This window comes from Podarcis pityusensis, assembly GCF_964106645.2.
Source record: "Podarcis pityusensis genome assembly, chromosome: 1".
Taxonomy (NCBI): domain Eukaryota; kingdom Metazoa; phylum Chordata; class Lepidosauria; order Squamata; family Lacertidae; genus Podarcis; species Podarcis pityusensis.
The window spans coordinates 24,192,828-24,214,743 of record NC_138028.1 but is presented as its reverse complement, the minus strand read 5'-3'; the positions used below and the strand labels follow the sequence as shown (position 1 = coordinate 24,214,743).

Genomic DNA, 21,916 nt, shown 5'->3' with positions numbered 1-21,916 from the left:
GAACTGCTTAGAGTAAGCGATACATAGGTTTTGTTAAATAAATAAAATAGTTTATTTATAAATGGAGTTCATTGGGACTTACAGGGGCAGCTTTACTTACTTAGACATGTTTATGTATATTTTTTCACACATGTTTAGCTGAAATGTTGATTTCAAGGGAGTTGAGGGTGGGACGCAACCCAAAACGTAATCCAAGCTCTGTATATATCTTTTCCAGACTGTGAATTGCATAAAATTGTCCATAAAATCTGAAATAAGTAATATTTAAAATTTTGTTCTCTTAATCCTAGCAGCAGATGGGATGGGAAGGGGCCTCGTTGTGTGGTATTGATCCCAGCCAGATGGTGTGAATGCGGGCTTTGGCACTGCCATCTCCTGCCAAGCTACTGGAAAATAGGAGTTTAACTTAAACTACACTCTGGGGATTGTTGTCTGTAGTTTCTTACTTCTGACTGCTTAATGCTTATAGAAGCCTTTTTCCATAAGCCTGTGTAAAACGTAAAATGTAGGACTATAGAAGGACATACTTCTCAGGCTACCAACATAGTCCCCATGGGCACTACAGCATCCACTGATCCTCCCTTCGTGCCCACCAAGACCAACACCCACCCCAATTTTGTTGTTGTTGTTGTTAAAAAATGAAATGAAATGGTGGAGTTTTAAAAACTTACCGTGGTGGTTTGTTTAGGAAGGTTGTCTGTTTCTCCCCCTTTTTTTCATTTAGTTTAGGCTGTACATAAACGTTTTTCTGTTAGTGGAGATTCTGAGCCTTGCCATTTTTCTTCTGTAAAACAGGTATTTTGTGATCTCCATAAAAGTTTATTAGATTTCTAAATGAGCACACAGTACCAAAAAGCTTGGGGACACTTGGCATACTGAGAGCTTTGTTCAGTGGTTGCTAGAATGAGCAAGAGGAGTGTCTATAGGTGCTGGCCTGTTACAATCAAGACTGTTGTTTTTGCTGTATCGGCTTTAACTTATGGCATAATGAACTGGAGTCCATTATCATCAGATGCATAAATGGTATCCTGACTTGCTGGTATGTGTGAACCTGGGAGAGGGGATTGTAAACATGAAATGAAATAAAGTACAGACAGTGACAAAAGCTTATGGTGAAAGACTATTGTTGAAGACACAAACATTCTGACATTGATAAGCTAATAAACTCATAGAAGATGATGCAAAACCCATTATCCCAATTTAAGCCACAGGTGATAAGAGTTGAATCTATAAGATAAATTGTTATGCAGAGCATCCTGGGAGTTCAAATGTATTCATATTCAGAGCTGCTAAAATGATCAACTCAATTTGTTTGCTATGGGAAAAGACAGAGTAAATATATTCATGTCACGAGTCGCCTCAGATATTTTGTAGGAGGCAAGATATAAATTGTTAAAGAGGCACACAATTATGTCCATTTTTCTCAACAACAAAAAATGTCATTCAAACCAAAAACCTAAATTTCTCCTTGATTTAATTAGTTGCTAAAAAGATTTGGTAGCAGAGTTCTTCATAGCTTCAATAGGGCATCAGATATATGGAAAGTTCTCTTGACTACTTGTTCCTTCTCTTCAGTAGCCAATTGTTAGGAGAAATCCATAAGCATTCAAGGGACTTAACCTAGCATTCAACTAATCTAGTATTATGAAAGAGATAGAAAAACCTCTCACCTCTTCCTCCACACTGTGCATAAATCCATACATCTCTATCATGTTCCTGCTGTTCTGCCCCCATCTATAGCATTTCTTCCCCTAAATTTTGCCAGCTCTACAATACTTTCTTTGAGGTGCAGCAACCAGAATGCTACCAGTTTGCATAACAATATTGGCAGTTTTATTTTCAGCTTGTTTTCCTAACGATCTCTAACATGGGATCTTCCAGACATTTTACTGTGATTATTGCAGCATGTAGGTTTTTTAAAGTATGGCTGAGCTGATTATATAACTTTCTCTTTACTTCCAGCTGCTAAACTGCCTTAAAGTACATTGCTTTTTTTACATCTTGTTCATGGATGCCTTTGCCCTGGAGATTAATATATGAAACATTTTTTTTCCAGGGGGTGGGGTAGTCTGTGTAAGAGAACTGGAGGTTTCTTGAAGCTATCCCTGTATTAATCTATGGGCAGGCGGCCGCTAGGAAACCTCTTTGGCTATGAAAAACCCTGGGTTTTCTGTGATCTGGAAGGTTTCCTTTGATATTTGAAATGCTTGCTTTTCATCGTTTTTAGCATATGTCTGTGGTGAATAAAAAGCCTGATATTTACTTTGATTGCAAATCCTAGCCTGAGAAACAGATGGTGGTCTATATTGGTAGTTCCACTTTACCATTTTAGCTCTTTTCCTTGACTTCAGTTAGCTCATTGGGTTTTCATTAAGTGACTGGAAGAATATGTAGAGATGGTGCACATTTCTCTTCCTTGCCCTCCCAAAAAAGAGAATTGAGAGTTTTTCAGCCATTAGGAAGAAGCTACTTTTGGTTTTTGTTCAATAAACTGACGGGTCTGCACGGAATACTTTCCTTCAGGTTATTAGTAAGCGCAAAAAAATTGTGTCGGTACACAACTAAAGCAGAGCCAATCACACACACAGCAGAATATCAGATCTGTGATTACTTTTATTTGGTTTGGGTGTTTTTCCCCAAAAAAGTGCTCCCCACAAGGCTGAGGATTAATTGCATTTAAAGCGATATGTTCTCTGTGCCACAGTCTTCACCTTTTATCTTGCTATTCTTCCTTTGCTCACATCTGCTGACAGACCTATTCCTGAGTTGCTTCAGTCATCTGTATTATCTGTATAACTTGATATTGCATTGTCTTTTTGTAGATGTTTTGGCTTATTGAACCTTGGTTCCCCTCTTTATCATCTAGGCTGCTTGGTGCTTAAAAATACGAGCATTAACAGAAATGGTTTACGTGGATGAAATTGATGTGGATCAGGAAGGCATCGCTGAGATGATGCTTGACGAAAATGCTATTGCTCAAGTTGCACGTAAGCTATATCTATAGTTCCTTCAAAATGGCTTGGCCACACAATGACTCCCTTCCCAGCATTTCAAAATTACTTAACAATTCCCTTAAATAGTGTATTGTTCCCACAGACTATATTGTGGCATAACTGAACACTTTCAGTTAATGCAATTATATGATGTAGTTGCTATTTTCGTTGTGTTTTTTTAAAATGAATATAACCTCACTGACTCTGGTAGTAGCTGGAGCGCTCTGTCATGCCCTGTTGAGTTTAGGATTGCTCTGCAGGAAAACTTTCTGCCTCATGTTATTGAGTAGTTAGAAAGGTTAAAAAAATAAATGGGAATAGAATTAGAGAGGTGAGATTGATCTATTGGTTACATTAAATAATGATACTTCTTTTTGTTTGTAGGACCTGGTACTTCACTGAAAATCCCTGGAACTGGTCAGGGTGGAGGTCCTAGCCAAGCTGTGAGGTATTCAGTTCATTGATAAAATTTAATTAGTTCAGGTGTCTATGGACTACATATAGTTCACTGTTGCCCTTCACTAGTAAATGCTGTCCAGCGAGTAGTGTCTCTTAAATTTTTGATTTATCCATTCCTACACCCTCTGTGGCAGTTCTTCATACTTTAAGTTGTTCAGTTGCTTCTGTATTGCTGTTTATGCATTTCCTGCCCTCATTGACTCATAACCACAGACTGGTCATTGAATCAGATGATTCCTTCACCTCCCGCCCACCCTGGTCTTCCCTTATGTAAGCAAACATGTGAAAGTATAATTGTGTTGGCATGTGAGCAAAAGCAGTGAGATTTGGAAGATGCTCAGAGCATGGAGAACAAGCACACATGAGGTATTTAAATTGTGTGTATACATATATACATATGTGTGTTTATATACACACATACACATATACACACACACCTAAAATAGTACTCTACAACACTTTAATAACAAAGTAGTTAAATGGTATGAAGGGTGTTATAAATTGTCTTTCCAAATAATCACATGGGGTTTTATGTTATGGTTAGTATTCCTTTAACTGGGAACTAATTTTCATATAAACCCCAAAGAAGTGTAGAACTAACAGTAACAGAGTGCAACACGAACTTCAGAAGTTATTTGCAGATACAGCCAGTGGCATGTCTGCTAAGGCAGACACATGGTGTCTTTCAATCTGTGGATCATTTCAGGCCGGTGACTCAGACAGGAAGACCCCTTACAGGATTTGTGCGGCCCAGTACACAGGGTGGACGACCAGGTACAATTGAACAGGCCATAAGGACTCCAAGGACCGCTCACACTGCCCGTCCCATGACTAGCGCCTCAGGGCGATATGTCAGGCTTGGAACGGTAAGGAACGAGAAAGAACTGAGCATGCTATTAGTAAGTATAACGCACACAGTATTTGAGACCTTGGAAATTTGAGGTGCATATGTGTGTATTAAAATAAAAAAAACTTTCATCTTGCTAGTCCTTGGTGTTTTACCTGGCTACATTTTCTTCAATCTCTCCTATAGTAATCTAAAAACTGTATTTTCAAAACATTAGCACATGTAATGGAAAATTTGCATATCTTCCTTGGGTAAGAGTGTTATGTGCTTTATATAAGAGCTGCTTTTTATGATGCCTTTGAGCATCATATTTGATCAGCTGATTGTTGGTGGTTGAAGAGATTGCTGTGCAACTGAAACCCTGACAGTCAGCTGGGACTGCCTACCCTAGGGAGTTCCCTTTCACTCCCTGGTGCAGCTGAGGGGAGATGGAGGAAGTGGCTTGGATTCAAAATGCTTCCTGCAGCCCTAAAAACCCCAAGCTGCTTTCTAAGGAGGCCAAAGAAAGAAAGGCCAATTTTTAAAGGAACATCCTTCCCTCACTGAAAGCCGTTTGTATTCAAAGCGTTCAAGGGAATGCTTTGAATACAAATGAGCATTAAAAATAATAATTCAGGGGAGCAGTTTGTTTTCAAAGTGCTTCCTATTGCTTTGAGTATGAATTGCTTTTCTGTATAGAGAGGAAAAAGTTCAAACAATGGACTTCAAAGGTGCTCCCTATAACTGAAAATCAGCTGGTTGTGAGTTACAGAGAGCCTTTTTTTGAAGATGTACTCAAAAGTATGTCTTCACAGGAGGTTGCTGTAACTGCTGTTTGGTGGTTGCCTTTGGCACTTGTCAGAGTTCAGTCACCTAAGGACATTATGTCAATTTGATCCATGGCAGGGTGGGGGAGAATTTGGCAACCAAATTCAGTTAGTTGCCTGCTGTAGTAAATTTGTATTGTTTCTTCAGATAATGGTTTGCTAGACGGTATTTTTTGCTGGTGATTATTTAAACATGCATGTTAAGCAGTTCTGTGGTATCTTTCCCCCTGCAGGCCTCTATGCTCACAAATCCTGATGGCCCATTTATAAACGTGTCTAAACTCAACTTAAATAATTATGCTCAGAAACCAAAGTTGGCAAAGGTGCGTTGTTTGCTAAAACGTAGTATTCTTGTATCTTTTAAAATCCTTGTCATATATAAGCAAATGTTTAAGTATGAGGGGCAATTAATTTCCTGCTGATTTTGGTTAAATAGGTATCTGTTTCTGCATTAGTTTTTGTTTAGGCATAACAATGCCAATTATTTAACAAGGTTAAGCAGTCAGAAGCAGACTGGAGGGTTGCCTGCCCTCTCCAGGCATGAATGGAGCACAAATTTCTACCTTCAAAGAGAAGCAGTTGGATCAGCAGCAATGTTAGTAATTAAACCGGGGTTCTGAGCTAGTTTTGAATCCTGGTTGAGCAGAAACCCTAGTTGGACTTAACTAGGTTTACGCTAGTAGCAACATTAATGGGGCATTTCAGACTTTTCACCAAACCATAGTTTGGTGTTACAAAAATGAGCAGGCTGTCATTCTTTCATCGTTGAAATTAGAAGTTTCTGTTTATGGCTTGTGGCAGCCATCATCATTATCATCATTACTATTAATTAAATTTATATACTGCCCTATACCTGGGGCTCTCATGGCTTGGTGTTGTGTCTGAAGCCAGTAAACTATGATATGCTGCAAACTTCAATCAGAAACTTTTCATCTTGGTGCTGAAGGGGAAAAAAGAGCAGCAAACCTGAGACTTGTACCTGCTCATTCCCTTCATGCCAAACAATGTCTGAGTGGCCCCAGTGCTTAACCAGAATGGGTGTGGTAGAAAGGAACATGCAGTGCCAGAGTCTGCTAAAGGTTGCTTGGTTGTAGTTAAATATTACGCCAGAGGAAGACCAAGTAGCTAAAGACCAGTCATAGTTAGCCTTGTTTGCTTGGCCATACAGTGGCAATAAAGGGTTAAAAGAATACTTTCTATTCTTCTGTTGGAAGAGTCTGGTATTGAAAAGAACTTTTAAGAATTTATACCATAGTTGGGGAGCTTGTGGTTCTCCAGATGTTGGGACTACAGCTCCATTGATCACTGACCATTGATTGTGCTGACTGGAACTGATGGGGGCTGTTGTCTAACAACATATGGAGGACTGCAGCTTCCAGATTTACACCAATAGCCCATTGAAAACAAAATTAATGCTTTCATTATATATTACACCAGAAAGTACAGTGATGTTATAGTTAAGAATTTTTCAGAGATGTAGAACCCATACTTCTAATCCAAATGTGAGTAAGCGGTAATGAGGTGCAATTTTGTTTTAGGTAATTTATATGGTTAAGAATATTTATACTCTCTTATTTCTTGCATTAGCCAGAAAACACCATTCTAACCATTTAATGTAGGCATTTCCTACAAAAGCCATAATTTGATGAAAGTAGGCCACTTGCTAAGTTGAAAAGATGATGATAACCTTAGCTAATGGGTTTTTAAGCATACATGCAAGATGATAAAGCAGTGCAAATCTTTGGCTCAGAGCACAAACTTACATATGTGCTGCTGATCTAAAAATTCTAGTTGCATGGGATTTTTTCAATTTGATTTCAGGGTGGTAGCTGTAGTACATTTGCGCTTTCTCCCTGCTCATTAAAATAAAGGTCTTTTTAAAATGTGTGTTACATAATTGATATTCGAGGAAGCTAAAAGCCAACAAAAAAGGCAAATTTGTCCATTATCTCCCCATCCTGATGCCACCAAGATGTGTCTCAATCCCATTTAAGATACCATGCAAATTTTTATTGCTCATACTTTCCCTTTGAGGACTTGAAAAGTGCTGGAAGGCAGGGCAGGGTTAAGTGACTCGCTCAGCATTGAGGGAAATGTCATAAAGGAGCTGGAAGTCATCACTCATTTGCTTGCTGCTACAGTCTATTCAGATCTTTCCCATTCCCAGAGGGTTTTCCCCTAGAAGAGCCGTGGGACACACTTTCTCATGTCCCTATCACATTTCTTTCACCACTAGGAAAGGTGAAGAACTAAACCAAGACATCCCGTGTGTCTTGAAATCATCCCTTTTCCTGGGAGAGCAACCTCCTGAGGTGATGCTGGTATTAGAAGGATGCTAGGGTTAGAGGCCATCTTTGATATTTCCTGCAGTCTGATCATAGCTGTCAACTTTTCCCTTTTCTTGCGAGGAATCCTATTCGGAATAAGGGAATTTCCCATAAAAAAGGGGAAACGTTGACCGCTATGAGTCTGATGAAAAGAAGCCTTCCACGTTTAAATGGTGCTCAATATTTCAGGATGGTCAGAGGGGGCCTTGCCTCCATTTTTGGAGAACATTTAGGAAGAATACTAGGGAGGGGGGCATTATTCGCAATTTGGGAGGAGGTTGGTGTCACATATACACCCCGTGCCCCAGGTACATGTGTAGAAGTGTTCAGGGATCTTTCACTGTCATCCAGTATAATGAAAAACTCCCCTGGTTCAGATGTAAAATTAAGAATACTTTCCTGACATGTGCTGGATTTCACAATGTAAACTCCTTATTGCATAAAACAGTTTGTATAAAATATGTTTGTGACTTTTAAACGGACAACTTGAGTGCTTGCTTTGTTTAATTGCAAATAGCTTTTGTTCTTTTTCTTCAATTTGACAGAATATTGCAAATTGTTCTCCTTACAGGCATTGTTTGAATACATTTTTCACCATGAGAATGATGTCAAGAACGTAAGTCTTATTTATTTCTAACTTAAAGGGCTCTTTTCAGTTGAAATGTTACTTTTGAGTATGAGATAGAAGTAGAATTTTCTTCAACTGGTATACAGGAGTTTTAAGTGGGGCAAAGTTGCAACTTCTGGAAAGGCAAAAGATAAACTAAACTCACAACTCAAGAAGGCCGCTTGTTTTAAATTTATTTATTGCATTTATATCCCACCTTTCTTCCAAGGAGCACAACGTGGCATTAATAACAACAACAACAACAACAATAATAAAAATACCTTTACTGTCAATGTACAGCCTGTGTACAGTGAAATTAACCAAGCCTCCCCCCCCCCCCAAACACTCAATCTCATTGCACTCCGTGTGCTTATCGCACAACACACCACCTCGCAAGTCGGTTGCACTATGTTATTTTCCGTTCTCATCCTCATTTAATCCCCACAATAACCCTGTGAGGTAGGTTTGGCTAAGTGCATGATTGGCCCCAAGGTCACCCAGCTTCCTGGGCCTAGATACATTCACTCTTTAGCGGCTTTTCTCTATCAGTACCGTGAGTATGAAGATTGTTGCTTATTTCAGCACCTCCCATCATGTGGCGTACCAGGTTTTTCACCAGTTACATCCATACTTTGATAAATTATTGTTTTCAGAGCAGAAGTATACTAGCCATATAAATCATCACAGAATTCCCTCTAGTTGAGATAAACAATGCTTTCATTTTTGATATGTCCATGTATGTTCTATGCACCGTAACAACCCGTTCTGGGCAAGGTGCTTTACACATATGCAAGCAACACAAATGTACTGCTTGTTTGAGGCTTTGTTTCCTCCAGCACTTTTCCCCTCCAAGCTACAAGCTGTCTTTCCAGCTAGAAGGAATAAATGAAAGAAAAAAAGCTTGCGTGTATATTTGCAGGAAACTGCTGGAGGGGAAAAGAGTCTAATAAAGAATGATGGGCACATGAGCTGATGCATGTGCATTGCCAAATTAAGACAGTTTTTCTGGAGTGGAACTTTTCTGCATCTAAATGGCTTAGGAATAGGAGGAGTATATGTGATTTAAATTAAAACATTCCAAGTTCCCTTTCTCCAACAATTATGTCAGTTTAACCAAGACTGGGAAGAACCAGGGGTCTTAAATCTTTTAAAGAATTTCCTTCTTAATAGAGCCCCCAGCCCCAGATTTCCCCCTTGAAACTGCTGATTGTTTAAAAGCTGGGTATGGGTACAAAAGCGTGTTAGGGAAATGCTATTGCACATACAGAATGCACATTGTGAGATCTGTGTACGCTTGACAAAGCTCCCCTCTGTGTGGCAGCCAGTGTTTCAAAATACTGTTCAATGGTGAAGAATTTAATGATTAGCTGGCTGCTACTGCCTTTTTTACAGCTCTCTAAACTCTACTCCCTCAGTCTCCAGCTTTATAAGCAGGCTAGTATGGCTTTGGGGAACTTGCACATTTTTTTGTATTAAATCTGCAAGCCCTGAAAGTGTTGATCCAATTAAAAGCAGATAATACTTGAGATGGGGAAGAGTCGTGCTGCAGCACCTTAGCTATTAATTACATTTTTTGGCTTTGAGAGGTTTTTTAAATGCATTTATGAAATACATCTGTTAATTCTGCAAGTCCTTAAAACTGATGAGGTTATTACTTTCCTTTCTGGTTTTCACCTAATAGAGCATTTTAAAAACAGTCAAAACCAAGTATTTTTCTCTCGTGTTGTATTCTTTGCTTTAATCTTTTTTCTTTTATTTTTTTACATGTTACTAATCCGTGTGTGTGTGTGTGTTTAAATCTCATAAGTGTTTTGTTTTTTAAGGCTTTAGATTTGGCAGCATATGCCACGCAACACGCTCAGTTCAAGGACTGGTGGTGGAAAGTTCAAATTGGGAAATGTTATTACAGGTAAAACATCTCACCTGTTCTTAAACCTGGGGCTCAGTCCAGTCTGCTCAACCCAGTGGATGTCCCAGAGAGAGATCCCCATAGGGCAGGGATAGCCAGCATGGGTATTGTCGGACTCCAGCTCTCATCAGCCCCAGTATGCTTGGCAAATGATGAGAGATGATTGGAGTTGTATCCCAGCAACATCTAGAGGGCACCACATTGCCTGTCCCTGCCATAGGACATAACAGAGGCCTGGTCCACACCTGTAAACCCTTTCCTTATCCCTGTCCAGCTTTCCCATCTATTTAGACCAATCCAAGCAGAAGAAGACAGGCTGGGAGTTTCTTGTTCCCCTGCCATGGGCTATCTACTTCTTTTGACAGGGTTTAGCAAGATCAATTCAAGGGGAGGTGGAGAAGACTAAAATTTTAATTTCCAATGTCCTATTTCCCCCATATTTTTCCACATTGATGGTGCTTTTTAATTTAGAATATTTATAAAAATGTAATCTCTCCCCTGCCATGTTTCTACAGTTTTGTCATACCTTTTATTGCATTTTTCCTCAGACTAGGATTATATCGTGAAGCAGAAACACAATTTAAATCCGCTTTGAGACAACAGGATATGGTAGATACAGTACTGTATTTGGCAAAAGTAAGTTGGACTTTACAATGAAAAAATTAATCATTTCAGATTAAAAGTTTGAAACCGTAACCTGGAAGTGCGGTGACAGCAGTGCTGAGGCCCTTGAATTTGAATGTTTTCAAAATATTAATATTTTAACCTTTTTACAGGTTGGTCAAGGATTTTATCTGTTCTTGTTAATAAAATTGTTTGGCTTTGTTTTCCAGTTACTAATGCAGTTTTCTAGATCTCCTTTCTTTTTAGCTGCATGCATTTGGTTAGTTTTAATAACTCTCTAGGCTTAATAACTCTTAAGCCATCACTCTTACCGCAATTCTGGTTTCCGTAATACTCCTTGGTGCTGCAAGTAGCAAACTTGCACTGATTTCCTTGTCCATCACATGTATTGTCATCCCCCTACCCTATTTATGCAAAAACCTGCATATCTAATTAGCTGTATGTACAATATTGTGGATAAAAGCAGAGCTGGCTTTTCGCCTTTAGTGGTGCGCACCACTGAAGGGACAGAACAATTGAATTGCTTGCTTAGTTATGTGTGGCTTCAACTGAAACTTCTCTAGCGGTGTGAAACCCCCATCTCTCCCTTTCTCCTTTCTCCTCTCCTCCCCCCACTATGTTGCTTTTCAGAATTAACAAGGTACCATGTAATCTTCCTTTATATGTAAATCTGTCGCTGAATGTGTTTATATCAAGGGGAGCAATTATGGAAAGCTGTTGAAAGAGAAATGGGTTCGGGTGTTAAAGAACTGAGAAGAAACAAGACAAGCACAATGCAGACATTTAAAAAACTTTTTAATGCAGGTATTGCTGGGATTAATCCTTTGGGAGCTGCTATATAGCCTATAAACAGACAGAAATTTACAGTGAAGGCTGCTTTAGATGCAATATAAGACTGACGTATAGAAATGAGTGTTTCTGAGAGTAGCTTGTTGTGGTTAAACTGCTTAAAATGACCTCCTTTATTGGTAATATCAATTTGAGATGGTCAGAGTCCAGCATGCCTTTTAATAAAAATGAACCTAGCCAATCTCATTTATTCCTTCTCTCCAGGAAGCAATTACTTCTGTTTGTCAATAGAAGAGACAGTAGGGAGTAGTTGGCAAATGAATGCAGTGATCCTGGTGTTCTTATTTCTATTGCTTTTTATGAAGACACATTTTCAAGCTGTTCTGTATCCTGTTAGTCACATAATTCTTGCTGAAGGTGCCTTTTCAAAGGAGACGGTTGTGGTTCAGTGCAAAATTTGGGAGGATTTGCTATTGTAGTCATAGTAATTTGTTTCCTCGCAAAAAGAGTTGGGTACTGTTTGTACCACTTTGTGCTCTTGCTTTATTGCCTGTTTCATTTAATGAGAACACCAGTGACAGCTGACTTTCTGTTCTTCTGTATGCCATGTCAGCAGTACATATTTTATCATGTTATTTCACTGGTATGCGTGACCTCAACAGGTTTTGCTCTCACAAAACAATGTATTTACACTGTGCAGCTTGAAGAAATTGGTTGGGTATTGAGTTCACCTGCATAACAGGTTATATGCGTATTCCTCTAGCTAAATCTGTTAGGGCCCAAGCAGAGGGAAACTTGGTGTTTTTCCTGGCAGCCTTGAGTTTTTCCCACTATGTAGGTCTTAACTGAGAATGGAGCTATGACTCTCTGGCATACAACTGAGTTGAGTCCTGGAAAGTGTGCAGAGGCAGTTTTCCACCCTTTCATATTATACCTTGATGCTGCCTTGTTCAGAGACTTTTATGTAGCACCTATACCACAAACAGCTACTTGTCAGATGTTAGAATCATTCTAGCCATTGATGCAGATGCACCCATCATTTATTTGCTCAGGTGTATTCCCGCTTAGACCAGCCTCTGACAGCTTTAAATGTTTTCAAGCAAGGATTAGATCGGTTTCCTGGAGAAGTCTCCCTCATTTGTGGTATTGCCAGGATCCACGAGGTATGTAAAACAAGTTTCTATTGTAAACGAAGCAAAGTTACAGGGAACCAGGCAGAGGGCCTTCTCAGTAGTGGCGCCCGCCCTGTGGAACGCCCTCCCATCAGATGTCAAAGAAATAAACAACTATCTGACTTTTAGAAGACATCTGAAGGCAGCCCTGTTTAGGGAAGTTTCTAATGTTTGAAGTTTTATTCTGTTTTAATGCTTTGTTGAAAGCCACACAGAGTGGCTGGGGAAACCCAGCCAGATGGGTGGGGTATAAATTATTATTATTATTATTAAACAAAGATAAGTGTTCAGCGTGCCCATTTTTGTCCTCAAAAATTCACTGCACTAATTTCCAGCATGTTGTAATGCAAGTCACATTATTCAGTGCTTGATGTGGGAAGCTTGAACCAAGCCTACCCATTGTTGTTGTTGTTGTTGTTTAGTCGTTTAGTCGTGTCCGACTCTTCGTGACCCCATGGACCAGAGCACGCCAGGCACTTCTGTCTTCCACTGTCTCCCGCAGTTTGGTCAGACTCATGTTTGTAGCTTCGAGAACACTGTCCAACCATCTCGTCCTCTGCCATCCCCTTCTCCTTGTGCCCTCCATCTTTCCCAACATCAGGGTCTTTTCCAGGGAGTCTTCTCTTCTCATGAGGTGGCCAAAGTATTGGAGCCTCAGCTTCACGATCTGTCCTTCCAGTGAGCCCTCAGGGCTAATTTCCTTAAGAATGGATGCGTTTGATCTTCTTGCCGTCCATGGGACTCTCAAGAGTCTCCTCCAGCACCATAATTCAAAAGCATCAATTCTTCGGCGATCAGCCTACCCATTATTGTAGTCTTATTCTGGAATATAGGAACATAGGAAGCTTTATGATACAGAAAGTCAAGTCACTGATCCATCTCACTCTGAAGTGTTTTACACTGGCAAGAAGTGGTTCTCCACATTTTCAGACTGGAAGATGGTATAGATTGAACCTGGGGCTTTTTTGCATTCAGTGCACACCCCTTCTGAGTTCTGTTGCAATTGTCTTTCTAGCTTCAAACAACTTCAAAGGCAAATCTGCATTTAGTCCAGTGAGGCATTGCCTGATATTGACCTTGTAGTCCTCTGTCTTCCTCGAGCATTTGTTGTTCACTTCAAACAGAAGAAACAAACGTCTGAGCGGGCAAAGAACCTGTCAGAAGGACTTTTCATAGACCGATACTGAGTTAATCAGTATTTGTCATTTGGGGATTCATTTTGCTAGTAAGAATTCCTGCAGTAAATCACTTCACTTCACTTTCAGCAGAGTGTATATTTTTCAGTATTTATTTATATAAATATGTACAAAATACTTTCCCCATATCCTTGAAGGAGCTTACAGAATATAACATTCAATGAAGGAGTTCACAAAAGATAAACAAGTTGAGTGAATACAACTTAAAAACAAGATTAAAATACAACAATTAAAATATTGAAACATTAAAATATTAAAATGCAGTCTCATCACAGGAGGAGAAAGGAAAAAGAAAAAAGAAAGAGGGGGAGGGAATCAAATTGGCTCCAAGCCAAAGGCCAGGCGGAACAACTCTGTCTTACAGGCCCTGTGGAAAGAAATCAGATCCTGCAGGGCCCTGGTCTCATGAGGCAGAGCGTTCCACCAGGCTGGAGCCAGTGTTGAAAAGGCCCTGGCTCTGGTTGAAGCTAATCTAACTTCCTTAGGGCCCGGGACCACTAGGGTGTTGCTATTTATGGACCTTGAGGCTCTCCGTGGGGCATACCAGGAGAGGCGGTCCCGTAGGTACGAGGGTCCTAGGCCGTGAAGGGCTTTAAAGGTCAAAACCAGCACCTTAAATCTGACCCTGTACTCTACCGGGAGCCAGTGCAGTTTGAAAAGCACTGGGTGAATATGCTCCCATGGCAGAGACCCCGTGAGGAGCCTCGCTGCAGCATTCTGCACCCGCTGGAGTTTCTGGGACAGCTTCAAGGGCAGCCCTGCATAGAGCGAATTACAGTACTCAAGCCTGGAGGCGATGGTCGCATGGATCACTGTGGCCAGGTCGGGGCGGGAAATAGTAATTAAGGTTACTATTCTAAAAAAGAGTTACTGGAGACTTATTTCTGAATAAACAATCCACACATAATAAACAGAATAGCTCAAGGTAAACTAAAAAAAGGTAGCCACTATCTTGAAAACAGTTATTTGCCAGCTTGTAACATAACAGGAGCTAGAGAGGGAGGAGGAACATTCAGCAATATAAAATATAGTAGATGGGTGGAATGCAATGCATCTGTTTTTAAGATGAAAGCCTGTTAATGCTATTAAAGGGTTTGCAATGCTAATTTTATAATGAAGATACAGATGTTTTTGAATTCAAGATTTTTCAAGAGTTTTGCAGTTTTGTCTGATGTGTAACTTTGTCTTCACTTTGCTAGGCACTATTATATATTTATGCAGAGAACAGTTGTTTAACAACTACCATCTAACATTTGCTGCAACATTGTTCCAGAAAGAATTTGAAATGTTGTTTTGTTTACAATTTCCTTTAAAAAGAAAAAGCTCAGGGCAGCTATATCGTGAACATTCCACATTGTACTTTTTGTTGTCCCTTTTCTGTGGAATTGCTCTAAAAGCAGAGGACTGGGAGAGTAGCTTGGCCTTTGATCAATCACTCTAATGTCAAAATAAAAAAATCCTTCCAGTAGCACCTTTAAGACCAACTAAGTTAGTTCTTGGTATGAGCTTTCGTGTGCAAGCACACGAAAGCTCATACCAAGAACTAACTTAGTTGGTCTTAAAGGTGCTACTGGAAGGATTTTTTTATTTTGACTATGGCAGACCAACACGGCTACCTATCTGTCACTCTAATGTGAATGTGTCTACTCAGAAGTAAGCACCATTAAGTTCAATGGCACTTACATCAAGGTAAGTGGGCTTGTAGCCCCAGGGAGGCTTGCCAGTGCCTTACACTTTAACAACCAAGCTTTTAAGTGGCCCTTAAAAAAACTTTTGTCCATGATTGTTTACCTAACCTACTCTGTCAATCAGAAGAGTGTGTTTCCATGCTATAGGAAACTGATGCTACTATGCAGTACTGTTTACCTTGTTGCAGCCTATAAATAGCAGGAGAAACCCAATAGCATGCCTACTTACTGTGAGTAGGCTTGGAGAAAACATATGGAGTGCTATTTAAAATTATCGTTCTGCAGTATAGTTGCTCTTTGGCAATAAAGAGGTAGGTGGAGAAGAGGCAATTTGCAAGAAGGCATATAAACTTGGGGTGCTGTATACTGTCTAATAAAACTTGTATAATCTCTGTTCCGTTTTGTCTCTGCTTATTATTTGAAATATTACTGTTTATAGTTTTATGTATATATCAAAGCTACTCTTACAATGTGTCAATGCTCCCATCTGTAGGAAATGAACAACATTTCTGCTGCTGCAGAGTGCTATAAAGATGTCTTAAAACAAGACAACACCCATGTGGAAGCCATTGCATGCATTGGAAGTAATCACTTTTATTCTGACCAGCCGGAGATAGCATTGCGTTTTTACAGGTAGGATGTGCATGTACATTTATTCAAGTCTTATGTCAGCTGAAAAGGAAAACTAATGGCTGGTGTAGATCTGGGGATGGGGGCATGGCCAACTAAATGATATCTTTGCAAGAATCCTATTGTGATAGCCCTAGAAGGAACCTGTGTAGAATCTGTAGCCCTGTTTGTATAAAGCATCCCCAATAGGTTTCTATGCAACCTTTTCTCCAAAATGCACTAGAAGAATTAGTCCCTTATTTCTGAGCTGCTCTTATTAGTTCTACCTGCCTGTAGTATACAGCCCATTAATTCACCACATATCCCCGAAGGCTGTGGCAAACATTTGTGTTCCTTTTTCTGTTAAGTGTTCTGAATGTTCTCAATGTTAAAATTGTTTTTCCTCTTATCCGGAACATAGATTTTCTGCCTAAATAATGCACTTGAGTTCCTTTTCTGGGCTTTCCCCAGCAGTTTCTGTGAGCCATTTGTAGCAATTATGACTCCACAGAACAAAGGGTGGCTTTGTTGTCTGATGAAAGCTCTTTGGCAGAAAGATGAGATATAATTTTAAATGATAAATAAATAAAATTTCAAAGAGGTGTGTGCTTGAGTGCTGGACAGAATGAGCCTCCGCAGAAACCCAGAAACAAAGGGGAATGCTTTTTTTACCCTTTACTTTCTAGATATTGCAAAGGTATATTTGGTATTTGAAAGGTTATGCCATTAGAAATGTTTTGGACCTGATGAAACGCCAGACTTTATGAAAACAGAAGTGCTTTCTGGGGTTGCATTGTTTGACTGTTCTACTTAGAGGTGCTCCTCATGGGAGATGATGATGATGGCTGAACAGTATTTAGAAAAGTCCCATCAAATTGTTTTGCTTTTGGGAGTTAAGAGGGTTGGGGGGGGGGAAATACGTGAGTGCCAAATAATAATTTCACCCATTTTAATATAAATTTTACAATAGTGACACTCGATCATTTTAAGGCCAGCTTTCTATATTAGAAAGTGGGTGTTGAAGCTGCTGAGAATGCTGAATTTGACTCTTGACCAAGACAGAGGCCCTGTGGATAGGCTATTTCCTTGTCTGGGAATTTGGGAAACTGCCTCCTTTGGGTGGAGATGAACTCCCTCTGAAGTAGCAGGTACATAATCTGGGCATGCTCCAAAACCCATCACTGTCAATAGAGGTACAGGTGGACTCCATGCCAGCTGGGAAGAGTCCCATATTGCCGTTCTTTCTCACTATCTTCTCTGATGAAGTTTTTTCAGGAGGGTTGGCAATAGTGTGGGAAGAACTGCTGGCTCCATTTCTCCCATGAGGTTTTGGTTTTCTGATGTTGCTGAGTAGCATGGAAAGAAATCATGCCACAGCAAAGGGTCAAATTACTATTTATACCTTCTTTTTCTTTTTTCCTAAAAATTATGTGAGTAGTGTTCATGCAATATATAAGTTGCTTTCATGATCCATACTACAAAAGAAAAACATTTCTTTCCCCTCTTGAACTAGACGGCTCCTGCAGATGGGTATTTATAACAGCCAGCTCTTCAACAACCTGGGCCTCTGTTGTTTCTATGCTCAGCAGTATGACATGATTCTCAGCTCCTTTGAACGTGCCCTCTCTCTTGCTGAAAGCGAGGAGGAGGCTGCAGATGTGTGGTACAACTTGGGACACGTAGCTGTGGTAAGAGCCAGTACTAGTTAAGAATACTTCATTGAAACATTTGTATGGAAATAATGAAACGTTATCCTAGAAAGCTATTTGCAAGTCAGTAACACTGCCCAGTTTCTTCTTGGATTAGGGATACAGACCTAGTTTTGAAGATCGAAAGGATGCAAGGAGGAGTGCTTTTGCTTTCTACATAGCAGAATCAATGTGAACGTTGGGGAAGGCAGGAAAGGAAATAGGTGGGAATTGCAGCAGAAATAGATGATGGCACTGCAGAAGGCTGCTTAAAGCTGTCCTTTGCTCTTAAAAGTCCCCCAGCCCAAGCCATGTCAAAGTATTTCTGGACAAGCTTTTGTTCCTCTGTGGCAAAACACCCTGCACACACCTTTCAAGGGCACACTATTTCCTATGCTGCAATCGTAGCATTAAAAACTGCTCTGGTATTAAAGCCTGGCTCTGAATCAACCTAATGCAGTACAATGCTATGCCAGAGTAACTTCAAAAGACTTCCTCTTTACGTTGTCCACATCTCTGTGTATTAACGGATGTGCAATAATTGATTGAGATGCATACACACCACACACATAAATCAGTGCCCTCTGCCAGTCGCTGGGAGCAATTGTGGGATTCAGCAGCATACTGTCTGTAAGCCTAGAGTTTGCATGTAGCCAAGGACCAGAGCTCAGCGGTAGTGAAAGTGCTTTGCATTCAGAATTTCCCTGGTTTAAATCCTGATATCAGGGATGATGAGAGTTATAGTCCAACCACATCCTTACTCCTCCTCTAGAGCATAACAAAATGGTTAGTGGAATATGCCAGGCATGATGACGTATGAGCTCATATGTGTATACACACACTACCGCCTCACCAAGCAAGATCTCTGTGGGGGAAGGAGGCTGGCTCAACTTGTGTCTGAGCAGGTTTTCTCACGTTGTGGTCTCCCAAGGAAATAAGGGAAAATAAAGTGGTTCGGGTACTGTTCCAGGTTCTAAGCGACTTGAGCTACATACATAGTCCTTCTGTTGCTTCTGTTTCTTGGTTACGCTAAAGGGTGACAACGATGGTAACTTTTTTTTTAAATTATGTATTTTTGGCTTTTCCTTCTCAGGGAATAGGAGATATAAGCTTGGCTTATCAGTGCTTCAAACTTACCTTGGCCAACAACAACGACCATGCAGAAGCTTACAATAACTTGGCTGTGCTGGAGATGCAGAAAGGCCGCGTAGAGCAGGTTGGTATTCTGCTCTAAAGGAAAACAGTAGCTTACATATTGTTTCAGGGTAGTTGTTGCTTGAGATGAATGAAGGGGTAAGAGGCTTGGAAGTCTCTGGAGCGTTGGAAGTTCATATCTTTCCTGCTGATTTCATATTCTGATGTCTAATCTCCATTGTAAGAAGGAAGTGAGACACGGGCAACGTACACCCACCAGAAGCAACACCTCAATGCCTTCCATATGCACTGTGTCAGAAAGATTTGGGGCATCATATGGCAGGACAGAGTCTCAAACAAATATGTGCTGTCCCAAGCCCACATGCCCAGCATGTTCACACTTCTATCTCAGTGACATCTATGCTGGCTTGTTTGTGTATACAGAATGGAAGATGGCAGGATCCCCAAGGATTTGCTTTACGGGAAACTGGCTTCAGACACCAGGCTTGTTGGCAGACGAATTCTGTGTCACAAAGATGCCTGCAGATATGACATGAAGACTGGCAACATTAGCCCTGCTGTGTAGGAATCCCTTGCAGACAATCACAGGGCCTAGAGACAGACAGGTGGTTTATCCACAGCAGTGACCAGAGGAGACATGACTGCTGGGAGGAGCACAGAGAGAAGAAGAAGAAGAAGAAGAAGAAGAAGAAGAAGAAGATGAGGAGGAGGAGTTTGAATTTGATATCCCACTTTATCACTACCCTAAGGAGTCTCAAAGCGGCTAACAATCTCCTTTCCCTTCCTCCCCCACAACAAACACTCTGTGAGGTGAGTGGGGCTGAGAGACTTCAGAGAAGTGTGACTAGCCCAAGGTCACCCAGCAGCTGCATGTGGAGGAGCAGGGAATTGAACCTGGTTCACCAGATTACAAGTCCACTGCTCTTAACCACTACACCAAATGCCATGGTTCCTCTGTAACAGTGAAACCGACGGCTTCATTTGCCCCACCTGCAGTAATGCATGTCTCTCACATATTGGTCACTACAACCACAGCAGGCTCTGTAACTCTCCAACAGTTTGACTTTACTCACAATGGCACACTCTTCCATTGTTTCCTGAGACAGACAGATGCAGAATAAAAGTTCCATTGTAAGAACCTGGCTGGAAACAAGCACAGGTTTATTTACAGCATTCTTGCAGCATGCACTGTTTGAGAATTCTAAAGCTAGGAAACAGATCTGAAGACCGAGGTGAAAAGACCATAAACACCACCCTGAAACTGAGCATTCAAAGTGGACTATATTTGTTGGTAGAGAGCAACAATAGAAATGCAGTGGGATCTTGCACCATTGGATTGTTGCACTAACCCAGAAATAGTACCTCAGGTTAAGAACTTTGCTTCAGGATGAGTACAGAAATTGTGTGGCAGCAGCGGGAGGCCCCATTAGCTAAAGTGGTTAAGAAAAGTTTCAGGTTAAGAACGGACCTCCAAAACGAATTGAGTTCTTAACCCAAGGGACCACTGTATCTGTCATTACTCAAATTGCATCCACCTTTCTGAAAATGTCATCAATAGAGTGTGCCTTCAGCTTGCCATTTGGTTGACTGTGAACAAGATTGATGAATTTCTTAATTGAATAGTGAAAGTGTTTTGGGGGGTTTAAATTTTCAGCAGATAAGTACAACATGCAGTCCTTAGATCTCTGTTTCTAAGCAGCAAGTTGCTTTCAAGGCTACTATATAAATATTCTAGCAATTGCCATGGCAACATTCAAATGTACTCCTGCATTCCTTGTAGTGATAGATGAAGATCAGTTTTACAGAGCCATATTCAGTTGGCCTATGCTTGGGCTTCATTTGTAGCTTAAGGTATGATAACAGTGAAAGAAGAAGTGGCTTGTTGCAAGCTGTTTAAAAAACCATTGTCACTTGAGTTCAAGAAACTTTCAGTGCATTTGCAGTTCATGTGCTTGAGGTTTACCTCCTGAAGCTTAGAAATCACCACACTTTCCCCACTCAGCAACGACCTTCATAATCAGGAGTGCCTCTAAGTCAAGGGTAGCTGGACTGCAGCATACAAACAGCCTGCCAAGGGATTTTGGGGTGGCTTGCAGACCTCCCCCCCAAAAAAACAATTTACCATGTTTAACTACCTTCATTGGGCTTTCACAAGTGCCCTTAGATAAGTTTTGCTGCTTTTTAACTTAGTTGGGGCTTCTCAGAGCTATTTTTTCTAGCAAAGGAGGTTCTGGAACTCACCATGAACACCTCCCTTGTTCTCTTAGAATGGCAATGGTGCCCTCCTGAGAGGTGCCGGAACTGAGTCCTGGGGATTTCCAGCTGAAGAAAAGCCCTGGGGCTTCTTAAAAAAAACCAAATGTCTAATCGATTATTTCCTGTTGCTGCTTCTAGGTGTGCTCTTAATAGCGCTACTTCTTAAAAGCCCTTTCAATTTACTTCTATTAACTGCTGGTTGCATTATCCCTCCCACTGTGATGCCTGCAGCAGCTGATGATTAATGATCGTTCCCGAGTGCTGCCAAAGGCATCGAAGCAGGACAAACAGTGCAGCCAGCCAGCAATTAATAGAAGTGAAGTTAATAGAAACAATCGAGGGGAATAAAAGTATTGAAGTCAGCATCACCTGTTAATCTCATTGGTAAGCAAATTGCAAGTATTTGGGGAAATTTTGGCGAGGGGAGGAGGGACTTTGAAGGAACCATAAAAAAAAACAACAACATTTTTTAAAAAATGCAAATGAGTTGAGGAACTAAGGAAGTGAACAGCCTGACTTTGGATAGAAAGAAAATTAAAGGTATTCATTTTCCAGATCAGCCACACCTACTTTTCTATCCCAGCCATGCTCACTTTACCATGCAGGCCTCAGAGGGTTGACTGTGAGTCATTGTGGCTAAAACAAGGTTAGGTGCCTTGCTCTAAGTTATTTCCAGACATGTGTTTTCTAGGAAACATGCATACAGTGCACATCCTTGCTGTTACCTTGAATTAACTTCCCTCTTGCTGCTTAGAAACCAAAGTTGATGTGATTAGAATCCTGAAGTAGCA

At 40.6% G+C, this 21,916-nt stretch overlaps 1 protein-coding gene across 3 annotated transcripts in view; it reads left to right on the top strand.

The window, feature by feature from the left end:
• The window catches only part of TTC8 (tetratricopeptide repeat domain 8), a 33,282-nt gene that overhangs the window by 6,918 nt on the left and 4,448 nt on the right, over positions 1 to 21,916 (top strand). For 2 of the 3 annotated variants that reach the window (XR_013979856.1, XM_080983244.1), the window contains exons 2-12: positions 2,867 to 2,987; positions 3,378 to 3,441; positions 4,159 to 4,318; positions 5,339 to 5,428; positions 8,004 to 8,048; positions 9,863 to 9,948; positions 10,497 to 10,584; positions 12,414 to 12,524; positions 15,911 to 16,050; positions 17,540 to 17,714; positions 18,808 to 18,930. Coding sequence is in view for 2 of the 3 variants with exons in the window: in XM_080983244.1 (XP_080839370.1) it covers positions 2,867 to 2,987; positions 3,378 to 3,441; positions 4,159 to 4,318; positions 5,339 to 5,428; positions 8,004 to 8,048; positions 9,863 to 9,948; positions 10,497 to 10,584; positions 12,414 to 12,524; positions 15,911 to 16,050; positions 17,540 to 17,714; positions 18,808 to 18,930 (1,203 nt within the window). In the remaining variant the exon portion in view is untranslated. The remainder of the gene's footprint in view (positions 1 to 2,866; positions 2,988 to 3,377; positions 3,442 to 4,158; positions 4,319 to 5,338; positions 5,429 to 8,003; positions 8,049 to 9,862; positions 9,949 to 10,496; positions 10,585 to 12,413; positions 12,525 to 15,910; positions 16,051 to 17,539; positions 17,715 to 18,807; positions 18,931 to 21,916) is intronic. The other variant, XM_080983245.1, reaches the window with a different exon arrangement.